The 23,697-nt window shown below is 36.2% G+C and overlaps 1 protein-coding gene across 8 annotated transcripts in view; it reads left to right on the top strand.

The window, feature by feature from the left end:
• The first annotated feature begins 542 nt into the window (after window positions 1-542).
• Window positions 543-23,697, top strand: part of Camk2d (calcium/calmodulin dependent protein kinase II delta) — a 301,476-nt gene continuing 278,321 nt past the window's right edge. For 3 of the 8 annotated variants that reach the window (XM_077803187.1, XM_077803186.1, XM_077803190.1), the window contains exons 1-2: window positions 544-1,217; window positions 2,809-2,903. In XM_077803187.1, coding sequence (XP_077659313.1) covers window positions 1,153-1,217; window positions 2,809-2,903 — 160 coding nt within the window. In that variant the 5' untranslated portion in view covers window positions 544-1,152. Of the gene's footprint in view, window positions 1,218-2,808; window positions 2,904-23,697 lie in introns of all 8 variants that reach the window. The other 5 variants (XM_077803188.1, XM_026389683.2, XM_026389684.2 and 2 more) reach the window with 5 other exon arrangements.

The raw sequence follows: 23,697 nt of genomic DNA, 5'->3' as shown, positions 1-23,697 counted from the left end.
GATGCCCACATCCGGCCCTGCCGGGTTGACACTGAGCGCCCAGACGGGTAGTGGTTGCGCCCCTCGCCTAGACTTCCCTAGTGCCCGCCACCCCAAAGGGCGCGGGCCTCTGCGACCCCCCGCAGCAGCCCCTGTGGGTGCACGAGCTGCCCCGTGTTTCCCCGGTCCGGAAACCCCACCTTGAGGAAGGATTCTCTGGTTTAAATGGGTAATTTTGACCCACTCTTCATTCACCAAAATCCTCTACAGGCTTCTCCCCCGCACATCCTCCTCCCACCAGGTTTCCTTAGACGGGTGTGCTCCAGTGTGAGACCACGGGAGGAAGAGAGAGCCTGGAAGGGACGCGGTTGGAGTCGCTAGAGGGAGGTGTGGGACCGGCGAGGAGGGGGCTTCGCGAGGAAGGGGGTGCTGGCAGGCGGAGGGAGCGGCGGAGGAGGTGCTGGGGGTGGAGACAGAGGCCCAGGGACGGTCTACGAGGCTTCGCCCGAGCCGAGCGCTCTTTCTCTCTCCGCACCGTCTCCAAGCCTCTCGGGCTCGTGTGGACCGCGAGGCCGCCGAGGTGCTCGGCGCCGCCTGCGCCGCCGCTGCTCTCGGGAGAGAGCTGGCCCCGGGTGCGCACGCTCGGCCGAGCCCAGGCGCGCCCCGCGCCCGCGCCTGCTGACAGCTGCAGCTGGGCTCGCGCTGTCCGCTCCGGGCTCCGCGGCCTCAGCCCCTCTGCACTCCGCCTCCACCCGTTCGGACTCCCTCCCCTCCACCCTTGCCCCTGGTGTGGATCGTTTCGCAACTGCTCGCCTGTCGCCCCGTGCCCGACTGTTTTTCCCTTTCCCTGCTCCTTCTTGAGTACTTTGCCCCCTACATTTGGGGAGAGGGGCTAGAAAGGGAACAGGCGAAGCGTCTAGGGAAGAAGGAAGCGAGGCCCACAGGCGGAGGAGGATCGGCGGACTGTGGGGAGGAGACCCCACACCACCCTTTCTGGTCATCTCCCCTCCCGCCCCGCCCCTGCGCACACTCCCTCGCGGGTGAGCTACTTTGGGACGAGGAAAGTGAGGGCGGCTCTGGGTGACAGCGCCGCGGGGCCAGTCCCAGGGAAGACGCGCGTCTGCTCGCCTCTCGCCAGTCGCGCTCCCAGCCAGGGCACAGCCCGGACCGAGGATGGCATCGACCACCACCTGCACCAGGTTCACCGACGAGTATCAGCTTTTCGAGGAGCTCGGAAAGTAAGCGCCTTTGCCCTGCATCGCACGTCCCCTTTCCAGCAGAGGGAGGGTCGCTTTGCCCCCGACCCATTCACCTCTGGTGTGGGCAGGGGAGTTCTGGAGACCGGAGGAGAGGGAGGAGGGCCCCTGGTTTGTCTCTCTGGAAAGGTGCTCTTAGGAAAGGGGACTGGGGAGGGTAAGAACCCCCTACTCCGACTGTGGCCCGCTGCCACAGTCCTTAGCCCACCTTTTCCCGCTCCCCACCCTCTTGCAGGGAGAGACTTAGTGAATTTACGGTCTCTGCAGTTGTAGCTGTCATCCTCAGAAGTGTGCGTGCGTGTGTGTGTGTGTGCGCGCGCGTGTATGTGTTTGGAGAGGAAGCAAGAACCCATGTAAAATGCAACATATATCACGTTTTCTGTAAATAGAGATGCCTCCTGGTTAGCCCGCGTGTCCGCCGTCTGACCCACGTACGAAAGAGCGCTCACTGCCACAGACAGTGCCATATTTATTGATGCCGAAAGTTCAACTTGGCTTAATGTAGAGTCTGTTTCGCATCCAGTAGTTCTGTCCAGGAAAAGGGCCACCCAACAGAACCCAACCCCCTGCCCTATATTCGCTATTATTCTTTGCGCTAGATTACTCGCTCACCATCATTCTTCCTAGGATTTATGTGTGCATCTTTGCATTCTCTGGGAGGATTTATTTATACAGGCAGCTGAAAAGCCCTTTGGAGACTGGGAGAGCGCATCCCAAGGGTAGCCTAGCGTTGTATAAACGACCTCCTATGCTTAACTGGCAAGAACTACTTGGAAATGTTAAGGAAGAGGACAGAATACCTACTGAGGATCTGTGCAAAGGAACCTAGGGGCAGAGTCATGAATGTTGATTTATGTAGCATCAAACCCAAATCCTTCTCTATCGCTAGTTTCCACTTTTTTGAAAGGGGTGCGTTGAGAGGCATTGTTGGATTATACGGTTGAATTGAAGGAAATAAATATTTGTAAATGTCGTCAAAACCACCTTTTTATATTGTCTGCTGTTAAAACATGGAGAATATGTCGGAAGAGCAGCTTAATTCAACCCTCTCCCCTCCCCCAGCCTAAAACAGGACATGGAGAAATCACCATACCAGAATTTGTTAAAGCACATCAGTGTGCTCAAGTTTTATATTTTAATGAAAATAATCGCCATATTTACTTACTTGGAGTCACGTTAATTTTTTTTCCCTACCAAAATAAATAGGCAGCAGATTTTTGCTGCTCTTCTTCAGCTCTGTGCTTAGCAAGGTTTTCTCAGAGCATTTGGTGCTGTGAGTGTGAATTGCAAAATGTTTTCAAATTTCATGTGCAAACAAGAGCGGTCATAATTGGCAGTTTCTTTCATTTTGTTGATTAGTAATGTGTGCTTCCAGCTAAATAAAATTGATTTTATTCTTTATCATTAAGAAGGTGTGGGTTTCCAGGAAGAATTGTTCATTTTCTGAATATTGCTGTGTTACATTGATATTTAATAGTCCACCCAAATCAGTTAAAAACGTCCAAGTGTTGTAAATTTTTAATAGAATGCTAGGTCTGATATTATTGATAACCTGCTAATTATTGGTTTCCAGGGGAGCATTCTCAGTGGTCAGAAGATGTATGAAAATCCCTACTGGACAAGAGTATGCTGCCAAAATTATCAACACCAAAAAGCTTTCTGCTAGGGGTGGGTATTTTCATCCACATATATATGTTTATTTTTGTATATGTCATGCTAATTGTTGATTTTCTTATAAGCAAATATGTCATGTAGTTATAATTGAATTTTAGATGTAGGTATCATATTACATATTGACATTATTCTTTCCTGAATGCCTCTTGGTCTGTACAGTTTAAAAATAAATGACCAAATATAATTGTTGTTATTTAATAAATAACTAAAATTCTGTGTTATGAACAACAACATAAGTAACTATTTTGTAAAGCAAATAAGTGTCAATAAGTTCATTTTACTTTTAACTGTACTGTAAAAGAAGTTTTAGAGGATCCTGGAATGGAAAAATATGTCTTACAACTGTCATGATTCCTGTTTGCTTTTGAGAGGAAAAATAGGTCATAGCTCAGGTGAATCATATATTTCAATTGTAGTTACACTTGAACTTAATTCATCAAGTTATATTTAACAGTAATGGCTTCAGGAGAAAAAAATTATGATTGTTATATTCTAAGAAGTTCAGCTTGATTTTGATGTTTCTGTGTGTAGTTTAGATCTTTATGTGGTCTTCTGACTTAAGGCTTCACTTGGGATCATTTAATGTATTCTACACATGCAGTTTACAATCACAGAGATAATTTAATAATCATAAAATAGCGGTTGACATAAGCAGAAAACTTGGAGGAATATCACTGCATTCTTTTTATTTTGTTGAACTCTCACAAAAGTACTTATTACTGAAATGTTAGGCATTCCAATTATTGTGGGCATGTGTCTGAGGTATTTCCAAGGGAATTTGTGGTTTGATGAAATAAAAATGAAATTAAAATGAACAAAATACTATAGTGTAAGCCCATTTCAGTGTCCTGGTTTATTTTAGGTAATGAGAGAAGAAATTCCATTAGTTTTCCAGTTTTCCTCATTTAACATGGCTTTTCAAAAGTACTTCTTACTGGTGTCCTGGGATCATTGCCTTTATCCAGTGCTTTTTTTTTTTTTTAATTCATTGCAAATTCTACTTTTAACATGTACTTTAGATTTAAGTTGGCATTTCAGTTTATTCATTTGAATGGAATTTTGTTGTAATTTCCTTCATCTGATTTTAATATGCATCTGAGGCAGATCTATTGCTAAAGTAACCAGCATCATAGAATCTTGGTATGAAAATTAATGAGAAGCATGTTGTGCTAATTATGTTCTCCCTTCCTTAGTCTCTACTCCATAGTAAGTTAACAATGAAAAAGAAGTTACTAAACTATGAATACCATTTTAGAAAAAAAGGAGAAAAATGAGTAGATTTTGTTCAGTGATTACCTTATTTCTTTTGGTGTGTAGGGTTATATCATTTTGACAAGTGTGGGGGTATCACTTCTTTTGGAGCCATTATAAAACCTATTCCAAATCTTTTGGTCACTTTAATTTTTTTCTCAAAACAACTTACTCTAGTGCTACACTTTTACTGATTTCCTTGATTAGAGTCATACCTCTTCATCCACACCACTTCATAATTCTACATCAAAATGACAAATACCCTTGTCCATGTTTACATATGTTTTACTCTGTTCTGCCTCCAATCTATGGAAGATAAATCTTCCCTAGCTTGATTAGCTTGATGGAATTTCTTCTCCCTGCCACTTTGCCAGTGTCTCTCCACTGTTCTCAAACTGTGCTTCACAAAACCACCTGCACCAAAGTCTTCTTGCCCTCTCTGGATTTAATGACTCCGAGTATTTCACTACATGTTGAAAAAGTAGCTAGGATGAAGAGTTAGAAGAAATTCTTGTTCTTCCTCTGCATATTTTTTTTTTCTGGTAACTTTGGGCAAGTTTCTTAATCTGTTTTATGTTAACCTGCCTAAAAATGAACAAGTAAAGAATGTCATTAGCACTGGACCCAAATGGTCGGGATTGAATTCTGATTCCTATTAATACCTACTAACCATGTGATCTTGGACATTTTGCCCTCTTTTCTCTGAGCTTCAGTTGTTTTCTTTTTTTATCTGTAAAATAGGGTAATAATAAAACTCTTTCTTATAGAGTTTTGCATGCAGCAAATGAATTATTACAGTGTAGAACAATAGTATCTGCCACGTTATATGTATTTGGTGAATGTAAGAACTCTAATAAGGTTGTTATAATGATCAAATTAGATTATTTATGAAAGAATTGGAACATTATAATTATAGTGGTGGATTTGATTTAGCTGTGAGAGCCCAATTTGAATCTTAGCTCTGTCTGTTGCTTGGTATGTAACTTTGGTTCAGTCACTTACCTTTTTCCATCTCTGGTTCTTTTTTCAGTAAAGTAGGAAAACATAATCAAGGGATTTTTTTTTTTTTTTTTTTTTTGTACCAGAGATTGAACTCAGGGACACTTGACCACAGAGCCACATCCCCAGCCCTATCTTGTATTTTTTATTTAGAAAAAGGATCTCAATGAGTTGCTTAGCACCTCTCTGTTACTAAGGCTTCCTTTGAACTTGAGAACCTCCTGCCTCAGCCTCCTGAGTTGCTGGCATTACAGGCATGCACCACTGTGCCCAGCTTCATGGGGTGTTTTGAGCATTCAGTGAATTTTGTGAGGATTACTTCTTCAATTGCACAGTGCTGTGTCATTTTTACCTATTACAATTCTGTAAAAATTGTGGTACTTTTTCTAAAAAATGCTCAACAACTTTATTGGGGGTCACCACACAATTAGAGCTGGTTATAGAATATTGTACTTTGTAATGTAGACAATCTAACCCCCCAGATTAAATTATAAAATTTTAAAGAAAAATATCATTCTTTCATTTTTTGAAAAAACATTCAAAACATGCAACTAGAGAACAAAGAAGAGACCAAGTACAAAGTGACTGAAATAAAATGTGGTTATTACATGATCTGTAAAGGAGCTAAGTATTTAGTTTACCCCTAAGAACAAGCAAAGATTGAGCATAAGGAAATCTGTAAATTAATGTATTGGGAGCACATGCTTTAAAATACATATTTTTTCTAATCCTATTCCCTTCAGAGAATATATGATCCACAAAGAGTCCGCAGAAAAAATTTTAAAATTACAAATACATTCAAAGTCAATTGTAGAATGAAGTGTGAAAATAGTATGGCTATTTTTTCTAAGGTACTGATTTGAGAGAGGTACACTGGCAAGTTTTATGGAACATGGAATTTTTTTGTGCCATATTTTGTTTGCATTAGTAGAAATTCCATGCCTTTATAAATTCAAACCTTAGTCCTATTTATTTTAAAGACCAGGCAGGTTTTCTATCTCAGCTGATGTTCTTTGGATGTAACATTATAATTGAAAAAGAAAGGGCCATTTGTCAATAAACCTAAGACTATGAGAGAATTGAAAAAATTTGGCTACATTCCTGCACAAATTTGCACATCCAACTTTGCTGTCACCCAGCATTTTTCTGCGCCTAGGTTTTAATGGATCTCTAGCAAACAGTTTCAGTTGCATTTCCTCTCAGCTGTTAGTCACACACACCATATTTGGGAGACTCAGTGTCTGTTGAAGAATTTCTTTCCTTTTGCATGGGCATGCACATGCATAGAACATCCATTATTAGTATTATTAAGCAAGTAGGTTAACTAGGCTTATGATTTTAACTTGGCCTCTTTTTTTTAAAAAAAAATAGTGTAGAAATATCTTAAACATCTGATATTTTATATGTAAATTCTGTCTTCTCAAAAAAGTTTTTTTTTTTTCCCCCGGGGGCAGAAGAAAGCAGAGGGCACTGCTCTTAGTAAATGGTGACTAGCAATAGAATTTTCCCCATATTTTCTCCATAAGAATTAGAAATTATATAATTTTGATTCCAGCAGTTTAAGTGAGTGCTTAACAAATGCTAATTTGCTTTGCTGTTTTGATATTCTATTTGTTCAGAGTGATAAACTGTTTTCATATTCCATAAAGTCCATGGAGGATTGTGATTGCCATTAGAATCCAGTAGATTGATTGGTTCTGATGACGGTTGTCTTTAGAAATATTCTATGTGACATTTTATTTAACTTCTATTTATTTTGCATTTTCAAGCTTCCCGATTGTCATAGTGACTACTTGACATTAATCTTCCATTGTATTTCACGATCCTCAGAAACCACTTATTACATAGTCTTAATATGCCACAGGTTACTGGTTTTATAAAATATAATGAATTAAACATAAGCTTGAAATAATGTATGCTATTACAAATATATTTTATCTCTACCCAGTTGCTAAAGTTAAAAAGGAGTTTTATATTTCTATAAAACTTCATAATGCAGTTAAATAATTTCATTTTTTTCTTTTACTAGTCCTAATAATTTCTAAATGGGTGACAGTAGTAGAACATGATGAATCAGAACTATAAAACTACTTGACCATGTACACAAAATTAGTGTTGTGCATGTGTGTATGTACATATCCCTAAGTAATATTTTTTGATTTTTTTATATTTATTTTTTAGTTGTAGGTGGACACAGTGTCTTTATTTCATTTTTATGTGGTGCTGAGGATGGAGCCCAGTGCCCTACTCACGATAGGCGAGCACTTTACCACTAAGCCACAACTCAAGTTCGTGTTTTTTTTTTTTTTTTGGTTTTTTTTTGGTGTTTTAATAGGGATGTCAAAATCTAACTCAGACTGCTTTTTTGTTTGTTTGTTTTTTAATCCAGGCAATCAAGAACTTACTATACTTTCTCAACTTTGTGGTTACTTATCTTGAATTGGAAGTAAAATTGAGACTATATAGATGATTCAAGTTGTTCTGATTATACATTATTGATGTGGCAATTTGGAACTAATTGGAGAAATCAATATTTGAAGGTTTCTTGACTAGAATGTTTTCAGAAAAAGTTAAGTCTTTTATTTTTATACAAGTCACCATAACTCTTCACTTTTTGGGCCCAGAAGTGGCTTGTTTTATTCTTATTTTGTTTCCTTTGGTTATGTTTGGTTATACTGTGTTCTTACATAGGCCTTGATATTGGACATTTATTTTTTTCTTTTGGTGAATGAGAATATTGGTATTCAAAACTGGTCTGAAGATAAAAATAATAAGAATGTATACCCACGTTTCCAGGAAATAATAGAAATCCTTTCTTGATTCAAACATCATTAAATAAGGTAAACTTAATGTCAGGTTCCTAACTATGATATCAATAACTGGTGTCCACCTTTGCCTGACTGTTGATATAAGAGCAGACCCTCTAAGAACTTTGATTATTAGTACAATTAGATTAGTGCTTTTCACTCCCATTGACATACTGAATCAACTCAATGTAAAAATTAAAATTTAGTAGTATGTCACCTTTTGGGGGTCTTTTAATGTTATTATCTTGAATTCTAGAAATCAAGTACTGGGATTTTCTTTGGCATTTAACTTATTTTGTTAACTAGATTTTAACTTATTTTTAAAAGTCTTTTTTTTGAGCTGAAATCCAAGGCTCATTCATAGTACCACTAGGGATGGGTTGATATATTTCTTTCTATGCTGTCTCTCCCCATTTATTAGGGTACGCTGTGTTATACAATGTTTTTATATATTACTGGCATTAATTGAAGGTTGTTTACGGAAATATGTGAAAGATTTTTAGTTACTCATTATGTGTGTGTGTGTGCATTAAAGATTTTAAGTTACAGTAATAGCACTTAGTATTAGCAATATCTTAACTGTAGAACATTTTTGTAATGGTAACTTATAGTTCACATCACTTTATAGGTTATTAAGTACAGTCACATATTACTTATTTTATGTGTTTATTGAATAAATATTGAACTGTTACAATAGGAGAGTCTTAGGAAAATAAAAATTATACAAACAAACATGTGAGAAGACAAATTGAGTTACAAGTAGAGCATGAATAAAGTACTGTGCCTTTTCAGCGGAAAAGATCATTTCTGCCTAGGAAAAAAATTAAAAAGGCTTTCATATGTACAGATTTAAAGAAATGTTAAAAGCCACAATAAAGGTAAGACTCAAGTGCTTCACCCTGCAACACAAAAAAGATTAAATTGTCAGGTGCAGTGGCACCCACCTGTAATTCCAGTGACTTGGAATGCTGAGGCAGGAGGATCGTTAGTTTAAACCCAGCTTCAGCAACTTAATAAGGCCCTAAGCAACTCAGGAACACCTTGTCTCTATTAATAATAATAATAATAATAATAATAATAATAAGGATAAAAAATACACACACACATACACACATGCGCATATATATATATATATATATATATATATATATATACACACACACACATATGTATATATATCTCAAAGGGCTAGGGGCATGGCTTGGTGGTTAAGCATGCCTGGGTACAATCCCTGGTACAAAAATAAAAAAGGCTAAGTAAACAACTTGGAGAAATTGTTCAAAATGACTTATTGGATTATAATGAAAATGACATTTTATTCATAATGGTAAAAATATTGCAATTATCAACATGCAATTTTTATAATATATTAATTAATTAACTAATTAATTAATTTTGCTGTGTAGGGGATCAAACCCAGGAACTTGCAGGTGGTAGGCAAGTGCTCTGCCACTGAGCTACACCCTAGCACCTTAGAATAAAATTATTTTAAGTGAAGTAGGGCGTTTCTTAAGATGAAAGAAGTCCTTTGATTACAGTTAAGATGTACAGAGCAACATTTCTTAAGATGAAATCATAGACCTTCATCTGCTATAACTTCTTACTTCAGGACTGGGAAACTGGTAGGTTTCAAGAGGAGAGGGATTTGTATGTTGTTTATAAATCTCTTAACTATCATAGTAATTATACACACTTACAGAACAATAACATCATTGATTTTTATTTATTTTTTAGTCACACGACTCATCTGGGACTACAGTCTCCTTAGAACTTAATTATCTTCCAAATCAATAATGCCACCATCATCAATAATAATTTAGAAAAATAGAAGTGGTGATAGTCATTATATAAAACATGCCTTCTAAGTGACATCAGGTGTATATTTACAAGAGACTGTTTTAATTTATTTGCACATTGCATCCTTTCAGATTAAGAATATTACCTTAATTTTAAAAAGAGGAAACTGAGGCTCTTATACAAGGCCTCAAAATTAGTTAAGTAATAGCGTCTGAATTTCAATCCATTTTTTTTCTAGTCACAAAGACTGCCCATTTCCATGATCACATCCCATAAATTATTATTATATAGAACTTAACCTTTATGTATTTACCTGTGTGTTCTTGACTGATCTCACTAGGCTACAGAGTCCTTCATAAAAAAGACTATGTCTTGTACTCATACATTTCTATTGTAAGGAGGGAACTGAGAATCACTTCTTCTTTTTTCTTTCTTTCTTTTTTTTGTTTTGGTTTTAGGGATTGAACTCGGGGGCACTCAAGACTAAGCCGCATCCCCAACCCTATTTTATATTTTATTTAGAGACAGGGTCTCACTGAGTTGCTTAGCACCTTTCTTTTGCTGAGACTTTGAACTTGCGATTCTCATGTCTCAGCCAGGAATTGAATATTACTTCTACAAAACACATGTAACATAAGATCAGATTGAGGCTTCAGACAGCCTCCACATATATATTCTAGAAGGAAAATAATGAAATATGTTATCAGAATGGTAGAAAGATGATTGCAGAAGAGTTAAGTGTTTTGGTAAACTCACCTCATTAATGGATCAAAATTATCTCACTACACAATAAGTTTCTAGCATTACTTTTCAGTGATTTACTTGCCACTACTTCTGAAAAACTTGGCCCTTTAACCAAAGCCCAGAGAAACCTCCTGAGAAAGCCATTCTGTTCCTTTCACTTATCCTGTTTAACTAGTGAACAGAAGACAATTTTTTGTTGTTTCTTGAACAACAGTATTGAATGTGTCAAATTCATACCAAAAATGTAGCAACAGAAAGAAAAACCCCAAATTATCAGGTTCCATATATATTGGAAGAATAACTCCTAGGTATCACAAGTAGTACAAAGGTACACAAATGAAATATTGTGATATAATATTCATGTACACTTACATGTTCTGCCTAAGGTGCTCTACTTTTTTGATTGACAATATAGGGATTTTGAAACTTTTATTACATAAAATTTGATATATGTAATTATGTATACACTTAATTTTAAAATAATAAGCAAACAGTAAACATTCACTCAACTAGGATGTTTCCTCTTACTTTTGAAGCTGCCTGTGTTCTCCTTGCTGATTCCCAACCCTTATCTCCTTCTAAGAGTTAATCACCATCCCTGTTTTCGTTTCTCCCTCCATTTCTCCATACCCTGGAGTTTTAAAATTAATTGGCAGATCTTAGTTGATCAAAGGAAAATCTGTGCACTCCTTATCTAGATAAACTTTGTTTTATTGGGGGTATAAACTCATGGAATAAAATGCATTACTTCTAATGTATTACTATATCATTTTGCCTTCTCCCTTAAGGTCAAGGCAAAGCATAAATTTGGGATTTTTTAAATAACAAGAAACTATTTTCTTCTGATGCCTTTTTGAAGAAATTGAGTTAATGATGGGTACATATACATTGAAATAAACTAAAAATAACAAGTGAAACTAACTTGTTAAATGTAAATATCATGAGTAAAATTTGATCAAATTTTATCTTATAAAGAAGCTACGGAGAGTTGGGAGATGCGACATTATGCCATTAGTGTTTAAATTATAGTCTATACTTTGATGAGGAAATGATATTTCTGTGATATCTGGAGTCAGCCTTCTGGTGACGTATATTCATTAGTAATACAGCTTCAAACCCTGCATGTCCCAAATGGACTCACAGACTTTTTCCTTCTGTGAATGGTGTCATAATTTTTCCAGACTTTCAAGAAGGCACATTTGGTTTTTTTCCCCCCTCTCTTTGTTTTTTACCATTCATCCCATTCCTTTCCTGCTTCAACTTTTTAAAATAGTTTCCTAAACAGGATGACAGTTGTCATATTTTTTATACGTTTTTTTGAGTTCACCTTTCAGCAGCACCCTGCTTGGCATCTTGATAAGTTCTAGGAACACAGAGGTGAAAGACAGTGATTCCATCTTCAAGTATTTCCTGGATTCTGTCTTCAAGTATTTAAGAGTGGAAGTCAGCGTGACAAATACTGTAGAGCTTGTCAGGATTGTAATGGAGGTATGCCCTGGGCCTTCTGAGAGCATGTAGGTATGGGCTCAGGGAGATTGTATTACAGGGATTTCCTGGAAAGACTGATATATGAGGTTGTGTTGTAAATAAGTGAGAAGGGAGCAGTGGTTGTCTAGGCAAAGTAGGCAGCATATTCAGAAGGGAGAAAGTTCCTGTTCTAGCTTCCCAATGGAATGTGAGTACACCTAGTAGTGTTATGGAGTCATCTATAACTTCCTCTCCTAGTCTTCCTATCTCCAGCCAGAAGTGATTTTTTTTTTTAATCCTTTACTTTCTAAATAACTCTTACAGGGAGCTATCACATTTCTCCTTCTATGTTACAATTAATTATATATGTTGTAACTTTTAATTATATAAGATATATGTGGACATTCTCCCCCCTCCCCCTCTTTCTTTCTGTGGTACTGGTAATGGTAATAGGCCCCAGGAACCCAGGGGTGCTGAGTGCTCTATCACTTGAGATACACAACCTTAGCCCTTTTTATTTTTATTTTTTAATTTATTTTGAGACAGGATTTTGCTAGGTGGCCCAGGCTGGCCTCAAACTTCCAATCCTCCTGCTTCAACCCTTCAGTCACTAGGATTATGGGCATGTGCCATTAAGCTCAGCTTGTAGGCACTTCTTAACTTTTACTCTGCTTGGCATGGTAATTATAATATTTCAAATACTTGCACGTTTTAAATGAGTGAACAAGTGAATGAGTGAATGAATTCAAAGATGTTGTCTCTTGAAATAGACATTTCCCCAAAAGAGACTTATGACAAGTAAAGTAAATGAAAATTGAGCTTAGGCTTTATGTCAAACGGCATATATTAGCTTCATCAATTAATTTCTAATTTATATACTCTTTTGTAATTTCCCTAATGACAATTCCTGCTTTGTTGGAAAGAGTTTTGTATAATTCAGTAATTTTTTGAGCAGCTACTTTTAAGCTGTCATTGCTGTGTTTTTCTCTTTTTACATATTATAAAGTGGCTTATTAATGAGGGATAATATTTTTGTGGTCTTTGTGTCTGTCAGCACCATTTCAGTAATGCCAGGCTCGTGTCATCATTACATTATTTAACATGTATTAGTCCTTAAATTTTTTGATCTCTTCTACAGAGGTAAGTGGTTATCTAATTTTTCATTTATCTTTTGTCAAAGTTCATTTTATAAAGTGTTTTGGTGATCCTTTACAAAGTTTTGAGTGCATAAATCATGGATGCTGTTTGCTTAGTGTTTATTTGATTGTTTTTTAAAGCAGTTGGTGGGAAATTGTTGTAACTATTTATCTGTCAATTCAGAAATTTGGTAAAAGGAAAATGTACTTGTTTCACTATCAAAGGCCCTTAAAACAGAATGCTTGTTGAATAGCACTTATTTGTGTTCCCTCCTCAAGGGAACTTTTGTTGCGTGATGTGTTGCAAGATGTGGAGAATTTTATACACACACACACACACAGACACACATACACACACACACATACATACATACATACATATATAAGTTAGAGATATATTTCTAATATAATAGAAATTGCATATTCTAATAAATATTATGTAATAGAAAACATGTTCTTTTCATAAAAACATCTCAATCATATTTTTAGACGGTGATTTAATGGCTATAAGCATAGTAGCAAAAGTAATTTGGAAAATTAGTTCAGGTGAATATTTGGGTCACTTTGTGGAAAATTTATCCATGATGAATCTCTTATTATTTTAATGAGCTGAATTTTACATGCTTTTATTTTAAAACCTGTATAACAATATTTGTTAGGTTCAGAGAGAATGATAAACTTTGGACATACCTCTGAAATACATACTTATTACCAATTTGTATAAGTACATTTAAAATTAATTATATGATAAAATAGAATTTGGGAAAATATATAAAAATAGAAAAGGCAACTATCATAGTCTAGTTCAGTTTCCTCAAGCAAGCACTGTTGATACTTTCTTTTTTAATTTGTTCATGTACTAGACTAAAATGCACAACTTTTTGCCCTGCTTTTTTATTTACAATTATTACATTTTCTTTCTACAAATCATTCCATTTAATTATTTGGTACTGGGGATTAAAACCAGGGGTGCTTAACCACTGAGCCACATCTCAAGTCCTTTTTATTTTTTATTTTGAAAAAGGGTCTTGCTAATGTGCTTAGGGCCTTGCTATGTTGATGAGGTTGGCCTTGAACTTGTGATCCTTCTACCTCAGAATTCCACGTCTCTGGATCCTTTAAGTTATTAATAACTCCGTTGTGCTTTACTGAGAACACCAACAAATTATTTTAGTATTGCTAGATTTAAAAAAAATTTTTTTGCTCTTTGTTATGGTAACTGACATGATTTTAAAAATTGTTTTGTGAAACTCTTTATACTTTTTATTCTTTTCTTAGGAAATGTTCATAGAGGAGAATTAAAGAGTTCCAGGATTAAGTATTATCAAAATTCTTGGTAAATATTGTCCAATTGCTATCTACTTTTGTATATTTTCACCAAGGACATTGAAGTATAGTACAATACTGAAATTGAATTTTGAGGAATTAGTTTTTAAATTTTAATTTCAATTAAATAAAAACTGTGTACTCACCATGTCCTAGTCTCTTTGCTAGGTACTGGATAAATAAAGCCACAAAGATAAGGTCCTTCCTCTCAAGGTAAACCGATGTGCAGTCAGCTAAATTACCATACAGGTTGATAAGTGTCACAATAAAAGGTATACTGAGTTCTGAGGTATAAGGAGATAACTGTTGAGTTGATGAAAGGTCAGGGACACTTCTTCAAGGAACTGATATCTGCACTAGGTTTTGAAAATATTCAGTTTTTAGAGAGAGATAAAAAACCAAATTAATAACTTATTATGAAAAAATATTCACGATAAGTGAGCAAATTGGAAAGTGCCACTGAAGTGAATTAGATAGAAACACTTTCTAGCCTTTGGTGATCCACTTACCAGGTGTAGTTTCATGGAAGCATGCAAGAACTGATGAAAAGAAATGGATTTTTTTTTCTTTCATGGATTCATTAAGTGTGGCAAGATTTGTTGGTATTTGTAAGGAGAATTCTGGGATTTTATATCACTGAGTAATTTAGGGATGATCAGCTGATAAAAGAGGACTAATTTCTTTTCAACCTCTCATTTTGTTTTATTTAGTCTCAGAACAAAATTTTTTAAAAAGTAAGAATGACTAAATGGAAAATAAAAGAATAACAGTTAATTAAAGTAACCAATATTATAAATGTGCACTAGAAAATCTGATTTGCATTTATAAAACAAAAAGCTAGTCACTGATGTTGCAATATTGATTTGATGGCTATTTTAAAAATGTGTTTTTAAACTTTTTAAATAAAATAAGATGTCTAAAAATGATACTGACAAGCCGGGCATGGTGGCACACTCCTGTAATACCAGCGACAGGCTGAGACATGAGGATTGCGAGTTAAAGCCAGCCTCAGCAAAAGTGAGGCGCTAAGCAACTCGTTGAGACCCTGTCTCTAAATAAAAATACAATTCCCGGTACCAAAATTAAAAATAAGAAAAAGTGAACACTGGAAACATTGAGGGAAAAAAAAAATGATACTGGCCTTAGAGCATGTGTCTAGAATAGTGCCTGATTACTCTTCACAGATATTTATTGAATAGATGGAGGAATAAATTATTGCTAAGCTGTATTATCTTATGATTCATCAGTACACATTTAGGGACCCAGAACTTTTAGCATTTACCGAAATGTTGCCTCTCTCTTTTACTTTTTTTTTAAAAGAAAAGCTAACGATTACACTGTCAGAGTAATTCAATAATTTTTAAGTTAGTACAACTTTGTCATTGGAAAATAGTCACTTCTTTATTCACATCACTTAAATAATGTAAAAATCTTTTATTCACTTAGCAGATAACTTTGATTTAAATAGTATTTTAAAAAAGATAATATTTATAATATTGGTTACTTTTCCCTCTAGTGAGGCTAAACAATGCATTTTTTTCATTTTTAGAATGATCTTAGTAGCAATAAAAAATTAGGATGTAAGATCTCTCATTTTTATTAGCGTTAAAGTTGCATATTTGTAGTTTAAAGGAAAAAAGATCATTACTCTTTGTAAATCTATAATTTGGAGTCAAATTTAAAAAAAAATTAAAGTGGAAGTAGGAGCTTTGGGAGCAGAGCAGAAAGTCTTTTATTACCTTAAAAAACAGGGACTCAAAATTGGTATAGTTATTAGAAAGTAAGTTGGGAAAATTCTAATTCCTGACCACAAGGAGAATTTGAGGGTCAAGGTGTACTCCAGTTTTCTGAATGTAGATTTCTTGATATCTTACCATTTTTCATTCTAATAGAATTAAAGAGGAAGAAAATGCTGTCAAGGAGAATAGTTTGCCTCCTGTACATAGGATTGACACCTACTTTTCTTGAAATCTGGAAATTTTGGAAAAAAGCTTTCTTTGGGTTAATTTTGCCTCTTTCTCCCTATGCATTCGTACAATCAAGAAAATACAAACCAAAATTTAATTGGTAACCTTATTTAAGTTTGTTTGAAAGAAGAAAATCCGCATTCCTTATACTAGCATAGAACCAGTTACTGGGTTACCTCTGGCACTATATCTTCCACTTAGTGTTAATAATCATAATGTGTATAATCTGCCAGTGACAAAATAAAAAGATAGCACTAAGACATGAATAGGGATGGCTGAAGGATCACTGAAATAGTTTATCTTTTTAAAAATAATAATGGTTTTTAAATGGAATTAATACTTGTTGACCTTTTACAAAGTAAAAAAAATTATTATAGGTAGGAAACTTTTTAAGGTATGTTTTGAGATAATCCAAACCAAATGAACCTAAATTTAGAAACACCAGTGTTAGAAATATACAGTGAGCACATACAAGGTCAGTTTTATAAATAGCCCTTAGCTTCCAGAGTATAATTTCTCCTCCACCCGGCATGTGAATGATTTATTCACAATGTCTATAATAAGCTTAGTGGAAAAAGGGATGGAGGAAGTGAGAAATAAGTCTTCGAGAAATTCCTGTGGCTCACACTACTGCTTATTTAGCATCTTTCATTCAAAAATCTTAAGAGATTCCCCAGTTGAGTTCCACAGTACTTCTGGAGCGTGGGTGAGGGACACTGAGGGATTCCTGTGCCTGCTGCCTTACAGCCTGACATCCCCGGGAAGCATGTTGCAGCTGTTCCATAGAGCATGCCCCATTCCTTCCTGTGCCCAGAAACAGAGGAGACACATTACCCAGCCAAGGACATGGCACAGGGATTAAGGGAACAGGAGTGAATCACCTGGAACTAGAATTTGTCTAGGCTTGTGGGTCAGTAACTGTATTGCTATAAAAATGTTCTTCTTTATATTCTTCTTTTTGCCAAGAAAATAAACTCTGCCTACTATGTACTTATGAGAGCTTAACATTTAATAGTGAGGAATATGATATCTTTTATCTATTATTGATGAGAAAAGAAAGCAAGGTTAGCATCTTATCTAAAAGATATCAAAAAGAGAACCATTTGCATTATTTCTTTTTAAAAAATATATATTTTTTTAGTTGTAAATGGACCCTTATTTTATTTGGTTATTTATTTATTTATATGTGGGGCTGAGGACTGAACCCAGAGCCTTACACATGCCAGACAAGTGCTCTACCTCTGAGCTACAACCCCAGCACACATTATTTCTTTTATATATATTATATATATAGTTGTAGGTAGACACAATACCTTTATTTTATTTATTTATTTTTATGTGGTACTGAGGATTTAACCCAGTACCTCCCATGTGCTAGGCAAGTGCTCTACCACTGTGAAACAACCCCAGACCCTGTCTCAAAAATAAAAAGAGATTAGGGGAACAGTTTAGTATAGCTCAGTGGTAGAAGGGTTGCCTAGCATAGGTGAAGTTCTAGGTTCAATTTTTAGTACCATACAAAACCAACAGAAGAAAAGCAAGATTTTTTTTATGAAGATAATAAAATATGTCCAGTTTCCACACACACACACACACACACAAAAAAAAAAAAACATAAGGTTTTTGGCAAATAGTTGACACACGTAAGTAATCTTAGAGGAGATAAAGATGAGTACCAGAACAAAGTAATGTGATAATTCAGTGTACATGCCGATGACAGTTTTGGAAACAAGGAAAGTAATACTGAGAAAGAAGAAGCTAAGATGGATGGACAGAGGAAAGAAAAATAAAGTCACCTGGGTGCAGGAAAGCACACAGTATTCAGAGACAGACCAAAAATGTCCTTTTGGGCAAATGATAGAGAATTTTTATGGAAAATGAGGAAAAAAAGACTAATACCAGGTATAGATTTTTGCCAAGGTGAGAATGGTGTCTTAAATATATTGGAGGCACATTAAAGAGGACTTCTAAGTCCTTGCTTGGCAGGAGTGAATAAATTGGATGGATTGGCATAAAGGATGAGGGACATTGAGATTCTGACATCTTAAGGTAGTGAGGGTTCAAGGTTGAGTCGTGGAGAATTATAATTTTAAAATAGTAAATTGAGAAGTGAGAATTGAGCTGATTTGGGTGAGAGAAAATGAAATGTGTTTGAAGTACAAGCAGTATATTCAGGTTGAAATATCTAAAAGAGCTTTGAAATTAGGTGCAGTCCTTGAGAAAGGGCCTCAAAAGATGGTACAATGTGTGGCCCAGGTTACCAGCATCAGCTCTGAAGTGAGATTGCCAGGGTTCAAGAAGTGGCTTGACCACTTCCTAGTCCTTGTGATTTCGAGCAAACTTCCTAACCTCTCCAAGTCTTGGTTTCCATACTTATAAAAGTGTAGTAGTCATTTTAGCAACTGTTATTTGTGATTTGTTTACATGGAGATGGTAGTGAAAGTGGTGCTGGTGAATAAGATCACAGTGGAGAATGGGAAGGAAAAGAGGGTTGAAGAGGGCGGTGCAGAGAAATGCAGCGACTAATGGGTGAAAGGAGAAAGTAAGGTCAAATTAAAATAAGTGGAAGGGTATATATCAGGAAGATAGGAGGAAAGTAGGATATCACAGCACTTTGAACTGTGAAGGAGGTAATTTTCACAAAGGAGAGGGTGGCAGAGTAACATTCATTGTTGTAGATAGGTAGAGAGAAACGAAGGTCAATATTCAGGAGTTTCTAGGACAGAGTCATGAGACCAGTAATCTACTCTTTATCTTCACAACCTTGGAACCTAGCACATTGCATAAAATGTAATGTGTTTAATAAATATTTGTTGAATGAATGGAGAATAAATGACTATTTCTTGGGATTAAGGAAAAAATGCACATAACCTGCAAAAGCTTGCAGGAGATAGACATATAATATGAGAATAACATCAGAGATTATCCCAATCAAGGAAGTTAACCAGGATAAAGAAAACTGAAGTTTATTTGGAGAAAAGGAAAAAGAATAAGTAGGGAAAATACACATAATTTGAGGAAGAGTGTAAAATATTTTGGGGCAGAGTCCTAGAAGAGATAGGGCATGAATGGAAGTGTAAGAACAGTTTGGGAAAGACATTCTTTTTCTCCAGGGACAGCAGGATGGTGAGAATAGCTGAAAATAGGACAAGTGGAAGTGATGTTGACAGTTTTGAGATTTGGTATGGTCTTTGGGGATTGTAGAAAGGAGCCAACCAAAGGCATTATGCAGTGGTGTTAACCTGAATGATTTGCAGGTGCAGCTAACAGGACCTTGAATTTGGCACTAAAGTGTCCAGAGAGGGCTCTTGCCACAATGTGGCAAGGTAACTATAGGTAATCTGGCATTTTAAAAATATTTCAGGAGAAAGAGACTTCTCTTTTTGTTTTTTCCCCTTACATTATTTCCCCTCAGTTCATAAATCTAATAAGTGAGAATAAAGCAGCTGCAATTTAAATTTAAGGTGGGTAATAGCAGAAGCCCTTGCTGTTATTCTTTTATGTTATTTCCAGTTTGCATCTAGCAAGAGAGATGAAGCAGGGAGGTGGTTAGAAAATAGAAAATTGGTAAATTTTTTTTTCTCCAGGAGTAACTACTAAAATGGTATCATTCTGGAATGTTTTTACCTGAAAGCAAAGCCTGGGAGATCTTTTATTAACAATCTAAATTAGCTATTTCTTTTTCTATTCAATTTCATTCAATTTCTCTTTATATACAAAGGATTCTCCAGGCAGCTTTTGATAGCTCAGGTTTGTGCATAATTTTATTAGCAGGGAAAAAAGTATTCTTTATGGAGAAAAATATTATTGCAGATTGGAAATGAGCATTAAATATGAGAAAAGACAAAAGGTAGACATAAGCTGATTCATTCTGGCTGTTCTGTTATTTCTTGGACCTTGCTTACTTTCTTACTGTTTCTCTCTAGTTCAGTAACTACAATAATAAGAACTTTGGGTTTGGTAGGTTTTACCGAAATTATTGGTATCCTTAAATATCTTTTTTAAAAGTCTGTGTCCCTTTTCAGAGTTCCCTCCAAAGGCTTATTTTGCTCCCTGAGAAAAGCAATGAAAGCCAAGGATTGTTATTGTAGAAGATGTGATTGGGATGTGTTGTTTTTAGTTTTTACAGAAAATGTTTTTAATGTTCCCTATGTGATTTTCCATCTCCCCCTTTGGTATTTCTGTTGATGTTTAATATTTAATTATTGCTACTTTTCCCTCCCTCTATCAACCCATTTCTCAGAATCAAAACAATATCTTACGAATTTTTGTTCTAGAAAAAAAAGGTATTTTCTATATACTTTTCCCAGTTCACCACTGCTCTTGAAGTATATGGGAGACATAAAAGTGGTGGTAGAAATAGGATATATTTTGGAGAAAGAAAATATAAGAGATTCTGATTGAAAGATAGTGATGTGAGAAAAGTAAGGAGATATGACTTCCAGATTTATAGCTAAATTAGTTATATGATGGTGGTGCTGTAACTGAGATGGAGAAAATGAATAGAGTCAAACTGGGATGGGAAATCGAAGAGTCTGGTGTAATAAATCTGATATTTATCATCCCTCAAAGTAACCCCTTACCTATTGGTAGCTATTCTACATTCTTACCTTTCCTCTTCTCCCCACAACTCCGGGCAACTTCATATCAATTTTCTGACTCTTTAGATTTGTAGTCATACATTTTATAGTCTCTGGACTGGCTTCTTTCCCTTAGCATAGTACTTTCAAGGTACATCCCTGTTGTAGCATGTAATGTTACATAATGTTCTACCATGTGAGTATACCACATTTTAAAATCCATTCTTTAAATAATGAGTAGTTAAGGTTGTTTCCACTTTTTGTCAGTTTTGAAAAATGCTGCTGTGAACTTCTATGTCCAAGTTTTTTTTGTGTAGATATGAGTTTTTATTTCTCTGGCATGTACACTTGAAATGAAGAAAATATTTTATATACACATTCACGAACTATAAAGAGTTTACTATATAGACAGTATCTTATAGTATAGTACAGCAATTACTATAGTGATTACTAACCTGATTAATGTTCATTATAACTCTTGTGCATCAAATTAATAGGGAAGAAAATTTTGCAATTTAGATATTTGATGTGTGGACAAGAAATGGAAGACTTTCAGTGAGAAAGTGAATTATCCTCCCTTTGTGTGTGAGAAAAAGAGATGTCCTATCATATGTGAAAGTCTTTATTTAACCATTATTTTAAGTTAGCTGTTCCTAGCGGTGAAAGGAACATCTATTTCATGTCAAAGTAACATCATTCCAATCTATTATTGTATGATCTCTACTCTTGTCAACTATTGCTAGAAAGAATTTAGCATGGGGATCATTCTTTGTCATAGATTTTTGTTATATTATTGATGCAGATGCATATTTTTCATTTAATTGAATGGAAGGTTTGATAGTATTGTTACACAGGATCTGCTTTTTCTGTTCTCCCTTTGTGGGGAAGATGGCTCTTTCTGCATGTTACTTGTCAGCTGTAGCAGATACAATGTCAACTGACACTGGAATAAAGTTTGCTAAGCTTTTGCTTTAGGGCTGGGAAGCTGTTTGTGGGGAGTGATGTGTCAGGGGACTGAGGAATAGGCTGAAGTTGTCTTTCATCCAAATCTTGGGTTAGTTGGATAATCAAGTGTTTTCATCTTAGTCTTTTAAATAGTGAATTTAGGATTTCTTGAAAACCTAACAATGGGACATGCCCCCTTTCTTTCCAGTGAAATTTGAATGTTGAATTTCAGTTCTTTTGCAGCATTGAATTTTCTTGATCTGCTTAACAAAACAGGACCAACGGTCTGTGAAGGACTTCCATGTACTGTGGCTCTTAAGTGCTATGAACCGTGTAGGAGTGGAAAAGAACAAGGAAAGATGATTTTTTTTGGTAACGAGGAATTGAACTCAGGGGCACTCAACCACTAAACCACATCCTCAGCCCTATTTTTTTTGTATTTTATTTAGAGATAGGGTCTCACTGAGTTGCTAAGTGCCTTTCCATTGCTGAGGCTGGCTTTGAACTCATGATCCTCCTGTCTCAGCCTCCCAAGCTGCTGGGATTACAGGCATGGACCACCATACCTAGCTGGAAAGGTGATTTTTTAAAAAAGGATATCTTTTTTTAAAAATCTTTTTGGGTACTAAGGATTAAACCCAGGGGCATTTGAAAACTGAGCTATATCCCCAACTTGTTTTATTTTTTATTTTGATACAGTGTCTCAGTAAGTTGCTTAGGGCCTCACTTAGTTGCTGAGGCTGACTTTGGATTTGTGATCCCCCTGCCTCAGCCTCCCGAGTCACTGGGATTACAGGATGCACTACTGCACCTGGCTTTGAAGGGATATTCTAATTCACAGTTAATATTTATTTTTACAAAAGTAAAAACCCTGTTTTGCACTAATGGTAGGATATTTGTATATACATATATTTACAACTGTATATATTTTCAAGTGAATTACTATTGTTTCCCACATTATATCTTTCATAAGATGCTTTAGTCAGTTTTATAGGCTGGTTTAATAGTCCTTTTATGCCTTTCAGAGTTGACTCTTGTTATTGGTTTGGATATGAAGTGTCCCCCAAAAGCTCATGTGTGAGACAGTGCAAGAAAGTTCATAGAAGAAATGATTAGGTTATGAGAGCCTTAACCCAATCAGTGAATTCTTGTCACCTGATGGAATTAATTGAGTGGTAACTGAAGGCAGGTGAGGTGTGACTGTAGGAGGTGGGGCATTGCGGGTGTGGCTTTGGGGTATATATTTGTATCTGGCAAGTGGAGACCTCTCTCTCTGCTTTCTGATCGCCATGTGAGCTGCTCCCCTGTGCCACACTCTGCCTATATGATGTTCTACCTCACCTCGTTGCCCCAAGGAATGGAGGTGTCCATGGACTGAGACCTCTGAAAGCGTGAGCCCCCAAATTAACTCTTCCTCCTCTGCAGTTGCTCTAGTCAGATATTATAGTCACAGCAGTGTAAAAGATGACTAAAACAATTCTTCTCAAGGAGTTTTTGGTGACAGGGAGAAATTCATCTTGGAAAAGTTTGCCTGATATGTAGAATAGTGGGGATAAGGGATGTGACTCAGTAGTACAGTGCTCGCCTAGCATGGAAGAATCCCTGGTTCAATCTCCAGTACAAAAAAATGAGAAGGCCTACTAATTTTTTTCATTATATTTTTAGTATTATATTTAGGGTTTAAAAACAGGGTTCCTAAGAAGGAACTAGAAGGATCATGAAAAATACCAATTATGTCTTTTCAGAATCCACTGAAAGCATGACAACAC

This window comes from Urocitellus parryii, chromosome 10, assembly GCF_045843805.1.
Source record: "Urocitellus parryii isolate mUroPar1 chromosome 10, mUroPar1.hap1, whole genome shotgun sequence".
NCBI lineage: Eukaryota > Metazoa > Chordata > Mammalia > Rodentia > Sciuridae > Urocitellus > Urocitellus parryii.
Note: the sequence above shows the minus strand (reverse complement) of the source record. Positions and strands in the feature narration are given on the sequence as shown.